The sequence below is a fragment of the Ostrinia nubilalis genome, unplaced genomic scaffold (genome assembly GCF_963855985.1).
Source record: "Ostrinia nubilalis unplaced genomic scaffold, ilOstNubi1.1 SCAFFOLD_49, whole genome shotgun sequence".
In the NCBI taxonomy this organism is placed as follows: domain Eukaryota; kingdom Metazoa; phylum Arthropoda; class Insecta; order Lepidoptera; family Crambidae; genus Ostrinia; species Ostrinia nubilalis.
This window is the reverse complement of record NW_026973582.1, coordinates 1-23,013: the sequence shown is the minus strand read 5'-3', so window position 1 is coordinate 23,013 and position 23,013 is coordinate 1. Positions and strand designations below refer to the sequence as shown.

At 34.3% G+C, this 23,013-nt stretch overlaps 3 protein-coding genes across 3 annotated transcripts in view; 1 reads left to right on the top strand and 2 right to left on the bottom strand.

Moving 5' to 3' along the window:
* The window catches only part of LOC135087549 (uncharacterized), a 31,037-nt gene extending 16,528 nt beyond the window's left edge, over positions 1-14,509 (bottom strand). Inside the window, exon 1 of the mRNA XM_063982297.1 lies at positions 14,240-14,509. Coding sequence (XP_063838367.1) covers positions 14,240-14,294 — 55 coding nt within the window. The 5' untranslated portion in view covers positions 14,295-14,509. The remainder of the gene's footprint in view (positions 1-14,239) is intronic.
* A 383-nt stretch (positions 14,510-14,892) lies between these two features.
* On the top strand, positions 14,893-16,779 carry LOC135087547 (evolutionarily conserved signaling intermediate in Toll pathway, mitochondrial-like). Its single transcript, XM_063982295.1, has 5 exons — positions 14,893-15,465; positions 15,538-15,764; positions 15,840-16,047; positions 16,206-16,325; positions 16,563-16,779. The coding sequence occupies exons 1-5, from the start codon at positions 15,081-15,083 to the stop codon at positions 16,724-16,726; spliced, it is 1,104 nt and encodes a 367-aa protein (XP_063838365.1). The 5' UTR covers positions 14,893-15,080; the 3' UTR covers positions 16,727-16,779.
* On the bottom strand, positions 16,776-18,218 carry LOC135087548 (TM2 domain-containing protein CG10795-like). The gene is made up of 4 exons (XM_063982296.1): positions 17,803-18,218; positions 17,637-17,718; positions 17,353-17,518; positions 16,776-17,152 (listed from the first exon to the last, which is right to left on the bottom strand). The coding sequence occupies exons 1-4, from the start codon at positions 18,032-18,034 to the stop codon at positions 17,030-17,032; spliced, it is 603 nt and encodes a 200-aa protein (XP_063838366.1). The 5' UTR covers positions 18,035-18,218; the 3' UTR covers positions 16,776-17,029.
* Between the last annotated feature and the right edge of the window lie 4,795 nt (positions 18,219-23,013).

Here is a 23,013-nt window from a genome sequence, read left to right as displayed (position 1 = left end):
TTCCGTGCAAGTTTAGACTTGTTACAATCTTTAATATCTAAGTAACAGTTCTGCCTGCATGAAAATGTAATTTGACAAGTAATAACTCCAAAAAAATCTACGGAAGTTGCTGCTGCGCACAGGTGAACGGAAAACGTCATCAAGTTAGAAAAAAAACGTGCCGATAGGGAACTTTCATGGTATGTTTAATTACTGTTTTAGCTACTTTACGTTATGTTTTTGGCACGTATGTCTAATTATTAGCATAATAAACACTATTTTAAGGGTTTACTAAAGTTTTTGTATAGAAATCTTAGATAATTAAGTGGACTAATACTAGCATAACAATTTTGCAAGATTTTGGTTTTCGTCCACGTGGACGGAAACCCTGATACCTAGTTAATATTTTTAATAATCATTTTACTTCAATGGACCTACAAAATACCATGTTTTTTCTTCCAATATGATCTTTATTGCTATTACATTAAACATTTTAGTTTACGTCCACTTTTTAACAGTGATAAACCCATAAAAACCGTTATAAAGATGTGGACGAAAACAAAAAACAGCTTTAAACGTTGTTGTGTTTTCGTCCATGACGTCATGAGCAAGCACTGGGGTGGACGAAAACCAAAATTAGCTATTCCTGTAGATTAGTTTTCGTCCATTTGTCCTTCGACCTATTGCAATATTTTCCTAAATTTAGGTAAGAAACTTATTTAAATCTTTTTGACATCATTTGAAAGCTAACAAAATTACCTTTCAAATGATATACCACAATCAATTGTTACTGTATTGTACAATTGGTTTTAAATTAATAATTCAACTGCACCCTTTTTTCTACACAGTGGTCGAAAACTAGCGTACACTAGGACGAAAACTGATTTTTTTGGACGAAAACTAGTGAAATCGCCTCTTTTACATAAAATATTTTTTATAAAAAAACCCGTGGTATTTACTTATTGTCATATAATATTAACGTAAAGTAGACTATATAAGGACTAAAATGGCATATGATACATATGAGTAAGGGTATTTTAAGATATTCATTTCGCATCACAAAGTTGGCAACTCCGATAATTGGACGAAAACTAGCGCATTTACCCTACCTAGTTTTTTACGGTTGAATACAAATATAATTTTTAGTGCTTAAAATACATCAAACGCATATTTTAACCATAATATTGTATACCTTTATTTGATGATAATAAAGGTGATATTAAGAGCCATTTCACAAAAATATTCCGCGCGAATTTAGCTACAAACTGTCAACGCAACGACAAAAGAGTAAAAAGAACGCCGAAATGGACAAAAAAATCTTGATCCGTGACCGTATTAAGACTTGATATAAGTTATTAATTTTAAGGTAGAATAAGGTATTAAAACATGATAAATTAATTTAAAATTTTAATAGAGTTTATTTAGTCTTTTAAAGATTTTTATACTTATTTCGATTAATAATGAAACACGAATAGGTATAATATGTAAAATATATTATATTATTAAGTACAAAATAAAGACAGTCACATAGTGAAAAATATCTGCCCCCTTGCAGCTATCATCCAGGTCCATCACCGGACCCTGGATATCATTTACCTAGACGAAGTATTCGTCAAGGCGAATTACACAAGCCCAAACTCCATAGGGTTCTATTGTTTTGTTATAGAGTTGCAATGGAGGTGGCCATTGCAACTCCTCCAGATCCATTATCAGACAGAGCTAAGAAATAAATAAATATTATTATTATTAAACAAATGACTAAAATAAATTCATCTTACTATCTTTCTTCTTACTAGTCTTACTAATATTATAAATACGAAAGTTTGTACGGATGTTTCGATGTTTGTTACTCTTTCACGCAAAAACTACTGAACAAATTTTGATGAAGCTTTACAGTACAGTACAGCAGTACTAGGCAGTTTGTGTTCAACTATCACTCGGGTCGGACGTTCCTATCGCAAGACCGTTGGTTCACTCAGTTCCGATACGACTCTAGTGCTGTGTGTAATTATTCTCGTGAATACACTAAGTTTATTAATTACTATGAGTGGATTTCATTTTGCCTGAGAACTACGTCATGAACCCTTAACCAGAAGACCCTGTCGCCAGCGACAGCGACGCTCATCCATCCCTGGCGTCGACCGGAATAACAATATATTTATGACGATCTGTAGCAAACTAAATTTCACGCGAGTAAAGCCGCGGGCAATACTACATATTTCATACTAGCTTTTTGCCCGCGACTTTTTCCGCGAAGAAGTGGAAACTGGTTCAAATAAAATTAAATTATTCTAAGAAATTATTAATTTTGTTATATGATAATATTTGTTAATATAAAACCTACAAATTATTAGGTATGTTTAAATATCTGAATACTTACAAAATTATGATATCTTTCTACAACAAAATTGAAACATTTCCTTCGGGTGCTAAAATCACCAGGCTATTGTGTGCACATACTCTGGAGCATACAACTTACAACTGGCCGTCGGAGAGGCATAGATTTCCCTTAAGTCTACTCCCGCTACCACATGGAACTCCGCTAAAACTCGTGAGCCAACACTTGTTTTTGTATCGAAAATTAGTATGAGCAGCGCACGCGGTTGCCCGTTGCAGGCTCTATGCAACCACGCTATTTTAAACCGTGGCCCCTAAGCATGAGATGGGAAACTGCACTCTCTAGAATTCTCTTGAATTTGATGGTGTTAGGGGAATCCTAGGAATGAATCTGGGGACACGGCAGTGCCCCCGCCAAGTCGAGCGCGAAGCAAACACTGCCGTACCATCCTTTACTGGAACCATTTCGCCGCATTTTCAGGCCCCTATTTGAGAACCTCTGGATAAAACCAGAACGCAGAAATTTTCGTCATCTAGTAAGCTATAATCACATACTTAAAATCCAAAATTTCAAATCTGTAGGTCATTTAGTTCCGAAGTTAAGCGAAAGCAAAGTTTCGCATTTACGACACTCACTCACTCACTCACTGATGATCATCAAAATAGAACTAGTACTTCCCATAAACTCAGAGAGCTGAAATTTGGTACAGAGTTAGGGTTTAATGGCCAAATAAAGGGAAAACTATAAAAACTAGGAAAATCGAAGATCTGGAGTAACACCACATTCATAATCAATACTACTCCGGCACCGTGGTGTTCGCCTGTATCGCTCACCGCTAGATGGCGCTAGCACTAGCAAGCGGTGTCCAGATTTTTTTCCTTTCTAGAGTCCCCCATCGATTAAGTTGAATGTTGTGTAATTTGCATTTCGTTGATTTCGTTTATTATATTGTAAGGTTCGCTAAGGTTATGTTATTTAAAAAATTCTGATTCGTTGTCCATTTTAAAGGTCGTTGAGTTTATTTGTGTTTAATATCGTAAAAAAATTTCGATAAAACGACGACGTTAAATAATTTTGCCACTTTCTACAAAAAGAAGAGAAATCCCACCAAAAACATTCTGTAAAAAACTAGCCAAGTCTCGATGGAGCTGCTTGTTTATCTCTAAAAAGTAATGAAATCTAGACAAAGTCGTGCCAAGTCTATGGTTCCTTACTGCGATTTCTTTATTATTATAGTTAATGTTGTGTGACTTGGCCGTTGAACAATCTTTATTAAGATAATCATACATAAGTATTATTGAAATACGCAGCTTTATTAAACCTACAATTGACTGGTTACTGTTGAATCAACGTTTTCCAAGTGGCAATTTTCCATCGTCAATGGGTAGCGGTTCTGGCGACAGATTGGCGCAATGGTGTCATGGAGCACCTCGTTTTGTACCCTTCAACGGCCAAGTCACACAACATTAACTATAATAATAAAGAAATCGCAGTAAGGAACCATAGACTTGGCACGACTTTGTCTAGATTTCATTACTTTTTAGAGATAAACAAGCAGCTCCATCGAGACTTGGCTAGTTTTTTACAGAATAGTGTAAAAGCGCTTTTTTAAAGCCTATTTGCAAAAATAAATGAATTTTATGAATGAATTTTATGAATTTATTTTAATGTTTTTGGTGGGATACAGACTTTCCAATGGAATCTCCTTATCAATATTGAAACATTGCAACTTGCAATGCAATGTTTCGTTTTCATTTGTATTATTGACTATTACTTGATTTTTCAAACACGTGTCAAAATAAAAAAATAATTTAAATCAAAAGCACTAAGGAATATTTAATTGATATCAACTTCGAAGCAAGCACAGATCACAGAAACTAAAGGGAGATGTGATAAGAGGGCGGAGCCGGTGTCGCAACAATATGCCCAAAAACAGAACATATTGCTTGTGAAAGCAATGATGACAGCAGCGACGTTATAATGTAAACAGTTTACATTGCTTGCATACTACTAAAGATTATTCGAACGTGGAATACTGATACCGCAGTGGATAATGAGCACACATTTTGATTTCTTTGACACTGAGTTTCGAACTCAGCGCATTACTTAGCATCTTTCTACATCTCTATGGAAGCAAGTTATCTTCAAAATAACATTCTACACCTTTTTAACCAAATACGAAGCACGTCATCTATCAATAGGGAATATATTTTAGAAGTTAATAAATTATGCATAAAATAATTTCTAAAAACTAGTACTGAAATCGTACTGGAAACAATAAAAAAATATTCATATGTTATCTAATTTATTTATTAAACGACTAATTATCGAAGATTTTGGAGTAAAGTTTTTGAAAATATTTTATAGCCAACATAGGAAACATTTAGTGAAAGAATTTCTTTTCGGAGCCTATTGCCTTCAAACAAACAAATAATCAAATCTTTCCTCTTTTATTACTATTGATTTAACAACAAAACTTTCCTCTCGAAACAAAACGGTTCTTTTTCTTCTTCACGAAACAAAACTCAAAGCGGTTAAATAAATAAACAAATCTTTGGACAATTTCACAATACCATCTAGTCCCAAAATAAGCAACTAATATGCTTGTGTTAAGGGTGCTAGCTTAATGGATATACTATGTACTTACAACCTTTTTTATAATTTATTTATTAAATTAAATTCATACATAAATACATAGTTACTCCCAGTCCCGTCAAAGAAATTAAATTTCATCATTTCAATTTCTGCTCGGCCGGGAATCGAACCCGGGACCTCTCGGCATATTAGTCCGTTTCGAACCACCAAACGGCCGACTCAAAACGGACCTCCCGGCATAGTATCAAAAGTATTTGGTCGCCGTATAAATCTCCGCTTCATGACACGAACACACGTAAACGTCATGGCGGGAAAAATGACACAGGTCCTGCCTTGACGGGCGCTCGCGCCGTACTAATCGATGTCGGCTTCCGCATTGTAATTTATACTGATATTCACATCAATATTTTGACAAAGTAGTTACTAATATTTAAACAATAACTGTGGAAATCAATTCTCCAATGAATATTCTTTATTTTGGGATACTTTTATTGCTGTTATTGCTGTGTATTAAAACCAAAAATCACGATCAAAATGTGACGTAAATCTTAAAAATTTGCCAAAATATTTTTAGATTTTACTCAATAATGGTAATGAAATTCAAGAATCCGTTTGATTATTGGACTACAAGAATATATGTCCGATGATTTCTATATATTTTTAAGCTTATTATACGAGCATAAATAATAGATACAGGACTTTGAAATTGAGTCTGCGGCAATTTTTCCGTAAAATGGTTGTGGGAGATGGGGCACTGAGAATTAATCAAAAGAGTTTTAGTAAATCCGTTACATTATTGGTCAACAAAAAGGATTGAACTATCTTTCGCAGTAATTAAATAATCTCTGGGTGTTGCTTAAGATAGTAATTCATGCTTCCAAAATCTTAGAAATTTGCACGAAAATGTAAAATGGCTCTTAAGGCCATAATTGATACAATATTTACTTATTGATTCCAATAAAACCGCCTTGCGTCCGCACATTCACTGATGAAACAAAAACAGGTATGGCAAGGTCAGGCAGCAGCAAGCTTAGCGACGCGCTCAATTTGCACTTATATGACAGTTTTTATCATAAAGCCCAAACACCTTTGTAGAGTATGCATGACGGAACAGGTGCTATCAAAAGCATTTAAACTTTATGGGGACATCAAATGTAAAGAATTTTTAGCGTTTTTACGGTATTTTTTGGCTGAAAATTCTTAGTACGGCAGTTTGGATGGAATAAATAACTAACTTAATAGATAATGATGACAAAATTAAAGATTTACTTTACGAAAACGAAAGTCGCGGGCGCCTTCTATCTAGGTCTAGGTACTAAAAATAAAATTATTAATGTAAACAGCGCTAGGTAAGGTCAACAGAAAACTTGAACTGAAATCGTTTGAAGTTTTCTCCGCATTATTCAGGTAGAAAACGAGACAATAAATTTAATAGTAGGTACGCTTATACTTATATTATTTTGTTTTTGAAACACAAAAATATAAAACAAAATTGCCCACCATTACATTTTAATCTGCAAACAAATTTCCCGTGACCCTTAATCGGCCACAACATTAAAGTACTGTCGCATTAATTAAAACATGAAACCATTTTCATTGTGATGCTTCAAGCGTTGCCTTGGTGCATTAATACTGTAGGTACCTACGTTTCCTTTGTTTTTCTGAATAAAAGTATTAAATAGTCATCTGTTTTAATAATTCCGAGAAAGAAACAAATTAATTTAAACCTTACAGATATCAATTTAAAAACGTCAAAACTTTACTCTAATTTAAAATGAACCTTCAAAATGGAATTTTCGATCTAACAATTTGTCATAAAGACCAACTTTGTGACAATCTAAATTCTAAGGTTAATTTGAAATTAATAAAATATAACCCAGTTCTACGTCGAAATGGAAGTTCAGGGACTGAATAAATACTAATACTATGTTATGGGCAATATAAGTAGGACATTAAAGTAACAAGTAACATTAAATCTTTATTGAAAGAAATTGCTTTCATCATAAAAATAAACGTTTACATCGAATCATTCGGATGAATATTTTATTATTGCCGTATTTTTGATCGCGGGATGCGCGTTTGATTACTCAAAGGACGCGCGATAAAGACTTCCTGAGACAGACGCGGGCAAAGCCGCGGGCAAATGCTATTTCTAAATAATCCCCTGAGTTTTTCAGGAATACCAGAAACATTATTTTTATCATTGCATCAAGTAAACAAAAAGAAAGAGACAAAACAAGACACTATAAAAGCTTAAACATAAGATTGTATTCTTCTAACAAGTTTCAAGCTTGAATTTCATAACTCTTCTTTCGCAGAATATTCAAAATAAAGTTTACTGGTTTAGATAGGGATAGAAGTTTCCCGCAATAAATCTCCCAAATGGCGTGATTCAATCAAATTTGTCAGGTTTATCTCTCTATCTAGGCCCGGGGGTTAGAACTGTCAATTGCGGAGGTTATCAAACTTACTTTTGGATTTCCACAACTTAATATCACGGTAGTTGTTTGAATTTCGCCGCCATACTATCAGTAGTTTTATCAGAAAGTTGGTATCTTTCCTCAAAAATAAATAAATTACTCACTGAACAAAAGTAAATAAAGTAAATGCTTCTGAAGCGTGATAAATCGTAAATGAGAGCATACAACGTTATTTAAACAAACGTAAGACTAAGCACGTGTTTAGCTGAGTAAGGTTTTATTTGAATACATAAAATGGGGGGCGTTTAAAGGACTTTTCAATTAAATATTATTGTAATTTTGCATGAAGTCTAATGATAAAGCTTTTATTAAAAATCTCTGCGGAGAAGGAATGCAGTTTATTAAAAGTAGAGTTCGATGTTAAAAGGTTTAAATGAGAGTCAGAGCAACATTGATATTCATTCGCCTTCATTTCCCGTTTCTTATTCAAAATACATAATTTCCTCATTCAGACTTTAGTCGTTGATCATTCTATTCGGAGCGTTGGCAATGTTTTTTTTTACTTTGATCTTGGCCTTTATAGCACGGACTTGTACTAGTAAGATTGCAGTTACTTTGTTGCAACAAATGCATTGATTTGGGATTTGATTGGAGCAAATCTGCGTATTAGCTATTTAAGACGGTTAACATAATATTACCGAAATAAAATCAATAAGTAGGTATATAAATCCCAATCTAATTCATTGTGATTTCACTAAAACGATACACTAACTACTTAATTATAATTTGCTTTACTCAACCATACTATTAACGAGGTATTAAATTAATAAATAAACACGTTAAACGTTCTAAAAACTATATTATTGCTTTAAACGATTTAAAAACGAATAACAGTTTTAATTAATTGTTTAGCTCAATTAAAACGATAAAATAAAGCTTGTAATTATTACGTTACCTAATAATTTTATCATAAGCATTGATTGCTATATTACGTTCAATTTAAGGAAGTTTCCCTACTTAATAATAACGATAACCTTATCATCATGAATCATACTAAAGACTGGGGTATATTATAAAGGCTCAGACGTACGCTAGTCTGTTGTTATCTAGTTAGGTCTTATTTACTACAATGTCTACCTTATCAATGTTTGCAATTTTGATACTAACCATACCTAGTCGTCAAATAATGTGATAGAATTCTCTCAAAATGGTTACACAATAAAATAATTTTGTTAGTAACGCTAGCTGGGAAATCAATTGCGTCAAAATCCCAATTAAACGGAAACAAAACAACGCACGTCATAAATCATGGTGCCATTTTAATTGGTGAAAAGCAAATACAGTAAGTACGAATATTCAGTGTTCATAATTTAAAAAACCTTTACGTCGAAAGTTAAATGAAAAAGTTACGAGGCCCATAAAACGCTGCGCTTGTTTAGCGAGAACAAAAGATTTATCACCAATATCCGAATGTTTTGCGAAGACGTAACGAAAAATGGGCGAGATGTCCCCAATAACGAGTCTATGGACGGCCCTAGGGACGGGCACATAAAACCGGAATGATCGCGAGCAAATCGGCCATTTTAGTGATGTCTCAACGCTTGCGCACGGTCATTTGTCATCGCAGTCGGATGGGATAACTTTTTGTACGGACCGCTGACTCCATCCCAACTTTTGTAAGGAAATCGAGCCTCATTATCGCGTCCGACACTAATGCGATCTTTACTGTTGCCACTAATCATCTCATTTGCGCATTTAAACTCGAGGGGAGTTTAAGTTACGACGAAAGGATGAAATGGGTCATCATAATCGAAAAAAACGATATCTCTTTCAAATAACTTTATTGGGTATTAGCTCAGAATCACATCACGTGTCACATAATAATAAATCTAAAATGTAGATTTAAAAAATGTTTAAATATTAACTTATTAAGAAACACGCGCATATTTTTATTCATAATAACAGTTGTTACATACATTAAAATTAATTATAGTCTATAGACGTTCACATCACAGGTGATCTTAAATTTCGATTAAAAACATAGTTTGTCGCTGATTTGTCTGTTCATGCTCCAAAAAAAATTAAGGTCACAAAAATCATAAGTATTCAAAAGATAAAACACTTGACCGAATTGACTTTAGCGAACTTTCAAAGACGCAATTTTATTGCTGATAATCTAGATTCAATCTATACGAACCACAACGGCGCCAGCCATCAAAAAATATTTTATCTCTTTATCAACTAGAAGATTGATATTAGAGATTGCTATTTTTTATCTAGATGTAATAAGTTTATTACACTACGTAATTTATTGTAAAACACTCAACAAGAGTAAATATTCTCCTGCTCTTTGTAGGTAATCGGTTGAAAATACAATCCGATTAAAACATGAATTGCATGTTAGCCTATTAGCGACATAATGATGAATGTAAAAATAACCACAGCGCACATATGCGTCCATATTATATTTATATATTGCAGATTTTGTTCGGGAATATTTAAGCCGCCTCCTGCGGCCAATAAATTTGGATAAAACAATTTCATCCGACTGGAATCGCACCCCAAACTATGCGGCTTACCTCATAAATCCTGATTACCCCTCGGCTGAAAGAATGAATCAATAGATTATCGCCAATAATGTTTATTGAACAAATAGCTAGGGGCATATTCTCTGAAGGAAATAGGCCTTTTGTAATTGGAGATTGCGCTCTTTCAGGAAGGTTCGGCCTACAAGGAATGTGAAGGTACCTATACAATTTGCAAAGATGCGCAAATTAGGTACAATAAATACACTGGACAGTTTTCTATTTCTACTTCTTTTCTGTGTGGTTTTCTAAAAACGGAGGCCTGATACGAATTTAGTACAAATACTCGATTTTTCTAGTAAAACGGACAAGTTTGTTATTGCTGATATTGACATAATATTTTCCTCAAAAAGCTCCATTTTTCAGTTGGTGCACTGTTACAAACAGTTTTTTAAAAAGAGCTTAGTAGTGAAAAAACAATGACTGATAAACATTTAGAAATTTGTTTTAGGCTACATTTTTTTTAAGATTGATGATACGTCCAGGAAAAAATCAAAGTACAAGATGACAACAAAATATTTACCAAAAACAAATCAATCAATCAAGATTTGAGCAATTCGTTATATTTCTGAATGTAAAATCAGAAAGACTAACACCCAGTTGCAGAAACAGACTTTAAATTTTAATGACTTCATTAAACTCTAATGAATCATTAACTTGTTGCACAAACCAACATTAACAAAGATTTTAATGCCTCATTAAATTTAAGTAATGAAGTGTCAATCTTGCACATTAGCTTTGCGTTGCACATTTTTGCGTTGCACAAAACGTCATTAGCGCTAAATGAGCGTCTATTTTGACAGTTTGAGGTTATAATTTTTAATGACTGCTGAAGCGCTCATTAAAATCGTCATTATCCAATTTTAAATCTACTTTTTCAGTGTTATAATTTTTCATTTCAGATAATATGGCCCAGATTTGGGCAAGAATGTTGTTATTCAATTCATAAAGTTAATGAAACCCATAAATTATGGTAGCTTATTATTGCTCTTAAGTGCAACTTACGTGACCATTATAATTTTACGGTTCACATGTAACGTTAATACTGTCACAGACTTCGTGTGCATTAACTCAGTTATATACAGGGTGTTAGGTAAATGGGTAGATGAGCCGACACTAGCCCATGTTAACATGGTCATATAAATGGTATGGTGAAGTCAGAAATTTCATATCACCATTTTAATTTTTTTAATTTTCATATAAAATAAATTTTATAAAATCCGATTTGTATGAAAATTAAAATAATTAAAGTGAAGATATCAATTTTCTGACTTCATCATATCATTTATACGACCATGTTAACATAGGCTAGTGTCGGCTCATATACCCATTTACCTAACACCCTGTATATGTTCACCGCAATGGTTAAGCTTTGATATTGCTATTATTCAATTTCTATGCTAATGAGAATTAAAAGGAAAGTTTAATATTGCTCTTTTCTTAACATTACTAAAAAACTAAAAGTACTTATTTTTATTCTTTTACGGCAACTCGCTAAAGAGTTTGTTAAAGAGGGAAACAATATTAAAACATAACTGCTTTACGTTATGACCGTGGAATTCCCGATGCCTGAATATTTATGTTTTCCATATTTATGTGCTCGAAATTAAAAATTGTGGGACTCTTTCATAACAAAAGTTCCAATAACTCAGTTACAATGTCATTCGCAAATGTATGCAAAAAGGTGCGATGTTGAATGCAACATAAAATATGTGGTATTAAGTATTTGTTATGAAAAAATTTTATGAACTTTGATAAGAAGAACACCCCATAATAATGGTTACTGACTGATGTGTCTGCCGGCTTATTAACCCACCATAAGTATTTTATTCAAGAGCCACTTCAATTTTGGTGCAAACTTGATATTACTATTTACGATACTATCTGTGCATGTAGTTTGGCAAACATAGACTTGAAAATCACTTATCTACGCGATAATAACCTTTTTAATATAAACAAACACTAAATGCATTTTGTCAATTGTCCTTTATTATGGTTCAAAGTAAATATTATAATACATATTACATAGTGGTTTTTACCAACCAAATTTACGATAGGAAATTAAAACATTTCCCGTTACTTTCGCGGGAATGAATCGAACAGATATTAAATTTAATGCTGTGGTTGAATGAGTACTCCAGTGCATTTCAAATGGGTCATCATCGATATTCATCACAGAGCTATTGAATCAAATAGGGCCATAATTGAACACGCCGTGGTGGCTCGGCGCTGGGCGACCGCGGAAAAACTCTGGGCGTTTTAAAGTGATGAATAACGGACGCGATACATTTTTAATGCGACAAAATTATTTTTCGGACGTAATAAATTTTCATTCTGACGCGGTAAATGGCGAATAGTTATACTCGTATGTTCACATAGACAGCTGCGTGTAAAATGCATAATCAAAGTTTTAGGAGTAATAAGAATTTTATATGCTAATATCAAGTTATGGCTGGTATTTGAAGTGCAGCGCTAACCAAATTTATATTCTAATAACATAAATCTTTGCTCCATTTTTTAAAATTATAATTTTTGTCTGCGCGTTAAACCGCAGTTTTGATAGGTATGAACACGTAGAGAGAAATTGGATCTAGAAAAAAGAGTTTACAAAAAACTTAAAAGATGAAATTTTCCTTGATAACTCCTATGAACTTCATCATTTACCTGTCCCTGTGACAGATTTCAATCTCGTGAGCGTCAGAAGTCAAGTTGGTACCTAGGTAGTTAAAATATAATGCTGAGAGATCCATGTTGTAAGTAAACTACCAAGTCTAATCATAAAGCTAAGTATACCTGCTCATTAATTTAAAGAGTATAATTACATACAACACAGTTAAGAGATAAATCTCTTATATCACCGGTTACAGTTACGGTTCATATACTTGCAGTGTTGTACAGTATCGTTCTTATGTAATCACAGTGGTAAAATGCGGTTTCTCGGTCTATTCTCAGTCTAACCTTTAAAAAAGTTGTTATTGTCGCATGCTCGTGTTTACGATACACCGTGCGTTTTTCCGAATATAACATCAATGAGGAGCAACGTCAGCCGTGGGCGCTTGGCCCGACGCCCGGATGCCACGCCTCGAGCTATAAACAACACGTAAATAAAACGGTCAAGAGCGAATTTCATTCTAGAATACGGTAATTGATACCTATCGGTAATCGACCTCTTATAGCAAAATGTAGATAACACCACGTTGGGCTGCAAAGTTTGGATACTTGGAAGAGTGCCTAATTCACATTTTCTAGTTTCTAGGAGCCCGACTCCAAGTAGTCTTTTGTTAATATTTGTGGGTCGGGCACATTTTTAAGCTAGTATATTGAATAAAAAGATTTGTGGCCAGTTCTTTACTAAACTAACTATTCTAATTCTTTATAAACTTATTTGGATTGTTTATTTTCAACTAATTGTTTTGTTATTTTGGTAAGGTATTGTTATTTAAATCTTATCTACTTTGTCCTAAAATGTAGTCAGCATTCGTGTCTGGCAGTACCCTGATAACATAATGTAAAGTTATTGAGACTTTGTAAACATTAATGTATTATACCACATGTGACGTGATGACATCAAGAGCCAATGATTTATTATAGTACGCACAGGTTGAAGCCAGTTTTAAAAAAAAAAAAGCCGATGTATTTAAAGGACACACCTGGAAATTTTCCGGCGCTGGTGAACCTAGAGAATTGATATTGTATTATTTTTGCACGTGCGTATGTAAACAAAATGTAAAACTTATTCGGGGGTTAAGAAACAGTAGGTAGGTAGGTATTTTAACGAAAAATAATTCATTTAGAATGAATGAAACACCAATAAACGCCCGCGCATAGTTACAATAATGTTAAACTTTCATCCAACAACAACCGTCGACTGTGTTTTATAGCCAATAACGTATCATGAATTTATTCCTCGTAATTCTCGTAAACGCGACCACCTTGGCCGACAGTGCATATAGTTTTATCTTTATAAACTTGTAGGTGCACTCACTTACTTCCACGTGCAACGTCTTGGGCTTACTTACTACCGACCGCGAGCTTGAATTCTGCGTTAACCTTGGTTTTCATTAGAGTATATTCATGCTAATATTTGAACGGAAAAATTGTACAAACAGTGCAAAAAAATAAAGTTTATATAGGTACAAGTTTTTATATAGGTAAATTATGCAAGTTTTAATTTTACATTTATCTTTATACTTTTTTACCTACGCTGAAGGTATTCGTTAAAGTTTTATTAAAGTTATTTTAAATATACATTATTATTTAATAAAGTTTTTCATAAATAAAATAGTACACCTCTTAAGAAAAGTGAATAATTTTTTACTTACCACATAGATTCACGAAAAATATTACAACAAAACCAGAAACCAGGAATTTACACATCTTCGCAACACTTAACACTTTCTTCGGCTAAAAATTCTTAAAAATCTATTACTTTTACACAAGATATAATCTAAGTTAGTTTTTTAGTTAATTACATCACTACAAACTAGTGTCTTACACTTTGCATTAAAGCAAAAACTTTTTAATTTCGTGTTCGAACACGTACACAAAGTTCTTGCAAGGAGACGTCTACTCCTCTCTACACGTTCGAATCAACTAGTTTTGAAAATGAACGAACGAACAGCACCTTTCAACGTGGTGTGGTGTTCGAGAAATTGGAGGGAAAAGGGAAAACGAACGAGTGAGTAGTAAATGAGTAAGTCGTTAATAACTGACGACAAGTCAAAGAGATTATAATATTTTATTTACTGCGAATTGAGTCCCGGACCCGAAGCTGCGGAGTAAAGACGATGACGTCGATGACGATGGATGATACTTTTGCATGATTCAAAATACGAATTAGTTCCTATATTAAGTTTTGAAAAACTATTTCAAATATCTTTTTAAATATTTTTAATTGTAACATGTAACAATAAAAAATCTAAGATCTTTGATCGAAACAGCTGATTGTCAACTTGTCAGTCAAGTGTCACAACCCGGGTGTATGGTGAACTGTCACTACTGTCAGACTAAAAAAAAGCCCAAAATCAAAAACATGTTAAAATTTAATTTGTAACATAAGTTGTTGACTTATTTTGTGAAAAAAATGTTATAATAAGTGACTGGTTAAAACCTAGCAAGTGTTCGATCCATTATCCAAGGCTGCTAATAATAACATAACCTAAAATGGCTACAAAGATACTGAGGGCTCTTTTGCGTACAAAACCATCATCGGTTATGATAAAGAGATTCGAAAATACTGAAAAAACAGTGACAGTGTATGACCCTTTTGGAAATAAGCCATCGAAAGACAAAACAACGTATTTACAGGTTATAAAAATGTTCGAGGAACGAGACACAAGACGAAGAGGTCATGTCGAATTTATTTACGCCGCTATGGCTAGAATGAAGGAGTTTGGTGTACAAAAAGACCTAGAAGTTTATAAGGCTTTAATAGACGTGTTACCCAAAGGAAAATTTATTCCTACAAACATTTTCCAGGCTGAGTTCATGCATTATCCAAAACAGCAACAGTGTGCTGTCGATTTGTTAGAGCAAATGGAGGACAATGGTATGGTATAACACACCATTGCTTTTACTAAATATTTCATAATTGTTATCTAGTTTTTATGAAAATTTTCAGGAGTAATGCCAGACAGTGAGGTAGAACAAATGCTTCTAAATATATTTGGTAGGCGAGGTATTCCATTAAGAAAATTCTGGAGAATGTTATATTGGATGCCTAAATTCAGGAATCTTACCCCATGGTATCTTCCACCAGAATTGCCAAATGATACTCTGGAATTGGCAAGGTTGGCAATACAAAGAATCACTTCTGTCGACCCTGGCACAGCTGTAGATGTCTGGCAGGTGACATATTACTTATTATAATACAATATTAACATTTTTTTTAAATAATAAAATAATATTTTTCATTAATGTTAGACAGAAGAAATAGAAGCATCGCTAGACAAGACATGGATAGTGTCTGGTCAGAGTGACAGCCAAAAGGTTTTGCTAGAGGAACAGCCACCAGATGAAGCTCTAGTCATAAAGGGTCCTTATCAAGTCTATTTAAGGGATCAAGCAGTCACCTACTTCACTCTTCTAGGAAAAATTAGAGAGGAAATAAAAGATGATACTGACCCTGATGGTAAGTGCTAACAGCTTAGAAGTAATTATAAAATGTTTTATTGAAATATTTTATCCCAGCACAAGCAAATCGGAGACTTTGGTGCTCATTTGGTTACCTGTCTACAATGCTGTATTGCCTTCTTACACTGTAATTAATTCATGTATATTTTATTCCAGATGTTTCCAACATTGAAAAGCCTCCAGGTATACCTGGCATAGGAAGTACAAAGTTACCATCTGTCAAGTGCACTGTTCATGAGCAAGATGATGGTACCGTTGTTGCAATTTGTGCTACTGGTATGTGATTTTTGTTATTACATATTACTGATATAAGGCTTTTTGGCTCTACCTGCCTTGTATCAGTAAAATTAGACAAAGATCTAATCTTAGTTTACACTTTGAGGTAGCAAAAAATCAAATTTAGTAGGAAGAGGCAAAAAAGGAGGCTATATCTCACAAGATATTCTTTAAAAATCCATTGAGTCACCAATACTAATAGTGTAAACCAATGGTTAATGGACACTTTTATTCCAGGTACTTCATCAAGGGATTCTCTACTATCATGGATTAGATTACTGGAAAAAAATGGAAACCCAGTTTTATCTAGAATACCTGTAATATTCACACTAACTGCACCTCCTTCGGATATATCAATACAAGAAACTCAGCCTCAAAGAGATGAAAGTAATGTTAGTTAACTGCTAGTGCAATGTGTATTTTATTGTGAAATGTAAATAAATGTTATAGTTAATTACATATTTTTATTTACTTTCCTAGAAAGCATAATTGAACTGCTTAGATAACTGTTATAATAATTATACTACTTTATATACAAATTCACTTATTAGACTATATTTACATGCCTATTTATACAAATAGTAACAGTTCTATATAATACACAACTAGAGAACACAGAACACAGTTCATAAATCTGGTGGTAAACTCTAGAATTATGTCCATTCATAATCCTCGTCAACGTCGAAGGATATGGTGCCCCACTGTCAGGTGATGTTGTGCCAGTCGGCTTGGGGGAGCAGGTACGACTCATTGTCGCTGCGGACAACTGACACTCCTGCTCCAAAGTACGGTATGACATAGGCTGAACCATCAGATGGTCCTACAACCTGCAACAGAAATTTTGTGATTGATTTCCTCTTATAATTATATTGAACTATTAAGAATAAAACAGGTCCTAGCTAAATATCTATGCTAACAGAATTCATATTTATTTATGAGGGTTACTGATTTTTTCCAATTACATAACAGACCAGAAAGTGTAAAAGTAAGTTGGAATGTTTGATACAATAAATGCAAAATAACTAACCTGAGCAGCTATAAGAATAATGTCAAGAAGTTGGCCAATAAACATAAATCCCAATGTGCAGAGCTTGGCCAGCCCAACTCCTGGATAGCCGAGGTAGAACCGATCCAGGCCAAACATGCCCAAAAACACTGACAGCAACAGTGCTATCTCCAAAGAGTATCCATTTCTGTAAAAAAAAACAACTTTTCAAAGAACTTCAACCTTAACATCTAATTGGATTCTCATAGGCTTCACTATGTATCAGATGAAATTGTAAGAGATAAATAAGTGAAAAACAAACTTACGTCCATTTGCATGGGAGTTTCTTTTTGAATGTTGAACTATTTGTCTCCTTACAAATGATTAGGTCTGCTGCTATACATTGTACTGCAAGGAAATCATCCATTAGAATTTGTGTTTCATTTTTTCATCTACTAATAACACGTTTTAAGAAAGAAATCAAGTATATACCCTCAGCTTCTCCTTCAGACGGTATCTTTTCACCCTTTGTACACCCACGGTACTGCTGCGTGTCAGGATCTATAGGGTTTATACTCGGATCTGGACAAATGTACTGTCCTAATCGCAATGTGCTGCAGTCCACAGCCTCGATTTTATCACTCTTTGCTTCATCAGAAGCATCTATACATGCCATGAGCAGTAAAAATATTTGTACAAAACAAGCAAACTCCTTACGAGACATGGCTCCAGCTTCCTAACACCTAAGATCTAACCTTATCTCATAAATGTACACATATGTTGCTTATATTTGGAATTACGTTAATGTATAAAAACAAAGCGTTATATTTTATGAATAATTTGATGAGTATTAAATTAAATTTTATAGTTCGTCTCGCTCGCTCAACACAATTTTTTTCGAAATTTTTGACAAATGACAATAATGACATTGACAATTGATGACATTTGTTGTTTTTTTTTTTATTTAATTTTTTTTTATTAGTTTTACTACTTTGGACCGAGGTTTGATTGCCGTAAAGGTCATAGCACACCTATTAACTTGAAAAGGGGTCGTCACCGTATGTAGACTTGAGAGGCGGTCTAGACTAGATCCATTCAGTATTATTTGTATGAAACTTCTTACTGCACCGCACCCACAGATATGGATTAGAGTAGATACAGCAAGTTGATCGTCAAAGCGTGCCATTCCGATATGTCCAAATGGACATACATGGTCGAGTGATGTTCATGTAATCCGATTACAACAATCGGTTACGATGATTTTACGAGGACAGTAGTACGAACACGGTAGAAAGAAGAAATTATTTACGGATTGAGAATTATAATTAGCACAAGTAACAAATAATTAATTAGAATAAAGTAACAGTAGAAGAAGTATAAAGTAGCAGTAGAAGAAGTATAAAGTAGCATTGTTTTTAATACATATCCTGCGATGTACTCTTAAGAGTTAAAACCATGGTCCCTGTATATGGTGCACTCATACCGATCCCAAGGAACCGTACTTACTCATAACAATAAGACACACACTGATGCATGTATTCATGCACTTGACAAATTTATGTCTTGAAACGCTGGTAGGGTAAAAAAATAACGAGATTTGACGATTTGTAAGAATTAATTTATTTTAAAAAGGTAAATAAAGATGTTTTTGGTTTTGTATTTAACAAATTTTCCGATAAAACTGATAATTATCAGTTATATCGGAAAATTAATTAATTTTCAAATCGAGTCACACGATATCATTCGATGACTTTGCAAATGCAGTATGATGATACGATTACTTTTACGTTGCGGCAATCACTAAAATTCGCTAAAATGACACTAATGACGTTTAAAAAGTGGCACGCTCGGCTTCATACAATTTTTGACACATGCTGCATCTATCCATATCTGTGACCGCACCCTAATCCAGAATCGTAACTTAGGCAATCAACAAGCTCACTAACCAATCTCGTTCAAATGGTGCAAATCCCAAAGAATACACTGTCTGATTTTAGTGGAACTTGATTTCCGTCTACTGGAGTCCACTAATTACACTGCCGACTGCTTGTAGTTGTAAGCTCGCAACATTAATTTACTTTTGATTACAAAGCAAACGCATCCTCTGTAAAAAAAGTAAATCACCAGTAGATTTTCCAAATCGATAAGTTTTCCAATGGGCATCAGTGCAATGCGCCAACCTAAGGCGCCAACTCAATGACTATCAAACTCGAAACGTTTTAAAGGAATCATCTTTAAAGTTGAAAAGTATTAATTTAATAGCTGTGATAAAATAGAATAAAATCTAAAACGAGCTTTGATAGTACTCCGACCCTACTTTTTATAGTGGGTAGATGATAAATAGACAAGTCTCGAACGCAAGGTCTGGGGTTCGATTCCCAGTCGGAGCATTTTTTAACGATTTTGATATATTTTCCGGATCGTCGTCGTGCTTAGACGAGGTATTAAGTACTTAAGCTTTTAAAAAAATTACAGAACACAAAAGTTTCACAATTTGAAATATACAAAAAAAATCCATAAAAGCCTCACCATGTTCGAACAAATTGAGATTTTAGGCATCTAGTGATAAAAATAGTGAACAGCGAACTTTTAAGGGCTGTTTTTGCACTGGAAATTGACTGACACTCGGGAATGTCGACTCTTTAATTGATTGAGAGCTCTCCACGTCGCGACGCCACTCAACTTTTTTAGCAGAGCTTTATGTTTTGAGTAGATTTCCGCTCGGACGAGTTAATAATGTAATAGTGCCCAGAATTCAATTTATCCTTTTAAAACTTAGACGATGTACTTACCTTTAACTAATGGCATTAAAATACATAATTACAATATTAGGGGTTGGTAGATAACTCGATCAGTTTCTAAAACCGTTAAGTAATGATAATTGAAACTGATTTACTTGTAGAAACTTATACATAATTAGGAAATAAAGAAAAATGATTCCAAAAATAAACATGATAAAGCAGAGGTAAAATTACGAAAGAAAACAAAAATCTTGCAATTTGGACTTTATGTTGTTAATTAGCGACAGAAAAGGGGGCCTAATTATGGAAGGAGGTTGTAACGCCCCAACTGGCAAGGTGTGCCGTCAGCTTAATTGCGCCACGACTAATGTTCTCATTACGGGAACAACAACTTTTGTTTACTTCCAACTGAATTGTCTTTTCTTATACCTTTGCCTTATTGTACTGTAATTTTCTGACACACCCTGTAGGTAGGTAATTAGGTATTTTGGTTTGCCACGAATTAATTAATATTGCGTCAAAGTTAACTAAGTAACTACACTTACCAAGCAACTTAAACTTTTGTTGCATTACTTTAATTACAACGATAAAGATCGTGTTATTTTTATAAACCGGCGAATATGTCGATCCATGTCGTTATTTCAAATATACGCCTATTGAACGATAATGCTTTGCTGAACAAAAAAATACCTACCTAATAAAATATTTTTGAACTGTTAGGTACTTCCGTTTTAATGACTTATACAGGGTGTAAAAAAACCTATCACGAAGACTGAAACTACGCATTCTGTACACCCAACCAAGTAATATTACAAAATATTATTGGTGGGAAATATTTTTTATTTTTATGATTAAAAAAAATACAATATTCCGCAGCCCGCAATGTACAGCGCACCACGCAACGCAATGACCGTGCCTATGTGTGTGTGAGTGTATTGGAGCGTACGCGCTTTCCCGCCACTACCTACCGCGACCGCAGAAGTATTTTGTACACAAAATTACCAGATTATTCACTTCCTACATTTAAAAAACACATTCCTTTAGCATTTGTTTAGGATTAGAACTAAGTAGGTACTTACCGACTAATCCCCTTCGACGTCGTCTGGAATCGGCCGCTCCAACCGGACAAGTTGTGGCTCGAACTGAACGGCCTTCCACGTGCAAGCAAACGCGTGCCGGGTAAAGCGTGTTTTGATGTACGCGCTCCAGTATTCCTTCACGTACAGTCCGGTATTTAAGTTCCTCAAATACGACACAATACACGCCTAGACGAGGCGGACGGAGGCACAATCGGCTGAATGTCCAACAGACGTTGTACAACCAGAACAAAAATACGTGCATCAGTACGGTGGTGCGCTGTAGGATGTTCAGCCCGATACCTACAGCCCGCAGGGCTTCAGATGCGTTTCCACGTGCCTTCCCATAACAGTAAACCATGTTTACGTACTCACGAGCACTGTACGTATGGTTAGGCATCTTTCTAACACTCATTCACTAATACCACACTCACTATTACACGTTCACACACTAACTATCCGCACGAGAAAACAATCAAAAGTCGCAAGCGCATTCGACGATCGAAGAAACCGAACTGGCCGCGCGAGCGCCGAGCAACGCGAGGCGCGACTAGCAACAAAGGCGCTGCCCCGCGCGGCGAGACTGACCAATCACAGTCAAGCAATACGTCTACACGTCTATCGAATGACGTCGAGCGCTACGCTTTGTTTTATTCTTCATTTTCAACTACAAATTTACGTAATTTTTAACATAACAAAACTTTAATTTCGTTAGTTTAGTACATGCAAGTCTATCAACGAATGAGAATGTAAAAGCGACGGGAAAAATACTTTGTTTAATCTTTGTTAACTAAAGATCCGTCCTAGCATACTTAATAATAATTAATGCTCTTAGCAAGCTTCCAAAATACCTACTCAAAAAATGAATTGTAGATACGCAATCGTTATTAATAAAACAATAAGAATATCAATACATTTTGATAGTTATTTCGTGTAATAAAGTTACGTTCATTTAAAATAATCCCAAACAAGACGATGAATTATTTTTTTGTAAATTATGAAGAATGTAAGTAATTGGTATGAAAGAAGTGCTAAAAGATATGAAATTTTGTTTAGTTTCTAAAATCAATCGAGTTTATAAACAACATCTTATCTTTTATCTCCTTTCGAAAGTTAAGGAACAAGAGTTTGTCGGTGATTTATTTCTAGGCGTTTAGATTGCAGTAATAAGTAAGTCAAGTTTTATTTTATTAATTACTATCGTAAAGACGTTAAAGTTATTAAGGTAGAGAGCTAGAAATGTAAGCAATAATGAACCTGTGTGTAAAGAGCATTTGTCATCTGTTTACAGTACTTTTTAATGATACAAGTTTAGGGGTCATCCATAAAGTACGTCACACGTAAAGAGGGGGGGAGGGGGTTGACAAAGTGTGACATGGTGTGACAAGGGGTGGGAGGGGTCCTAAGTTTCTTGACATCACATTTCAATTGTTTCAAATATTTGATAGAATGTTGATTTCATTAAAAAAAAGTACTTAATTTAAATGGAAATAAAACTAATTTCGGAACTGCTGTTAATTTAATAATTTTTCGATGTGAAATTGCAAAACATGTGACGTCACACTAGGGAGGGGGGGGTCTCAGAAATGTGACCACCTGTGACAAGGACGGAGGGGGGGTTAAAAAATCATAAAATTCGTGTGACGTACTTTATGGATGGCCCCTTAGTTCTAGGCATATTAATTTTAAGTAGTCATCTTTTGTCCCAAACCAGGGACAGAGTTTTGAAGTGGCATCTTTATAGGTAAATCATAACTTATATTATCTACATATCATTGTATATCATATTATTATTAGAAACATCCAGAATGTTTTATCTACCAAATGAGCACTTGTGATAAATCCACCGTACAAGACCAGGTCACCTGTTTGCGATCACCAAACGG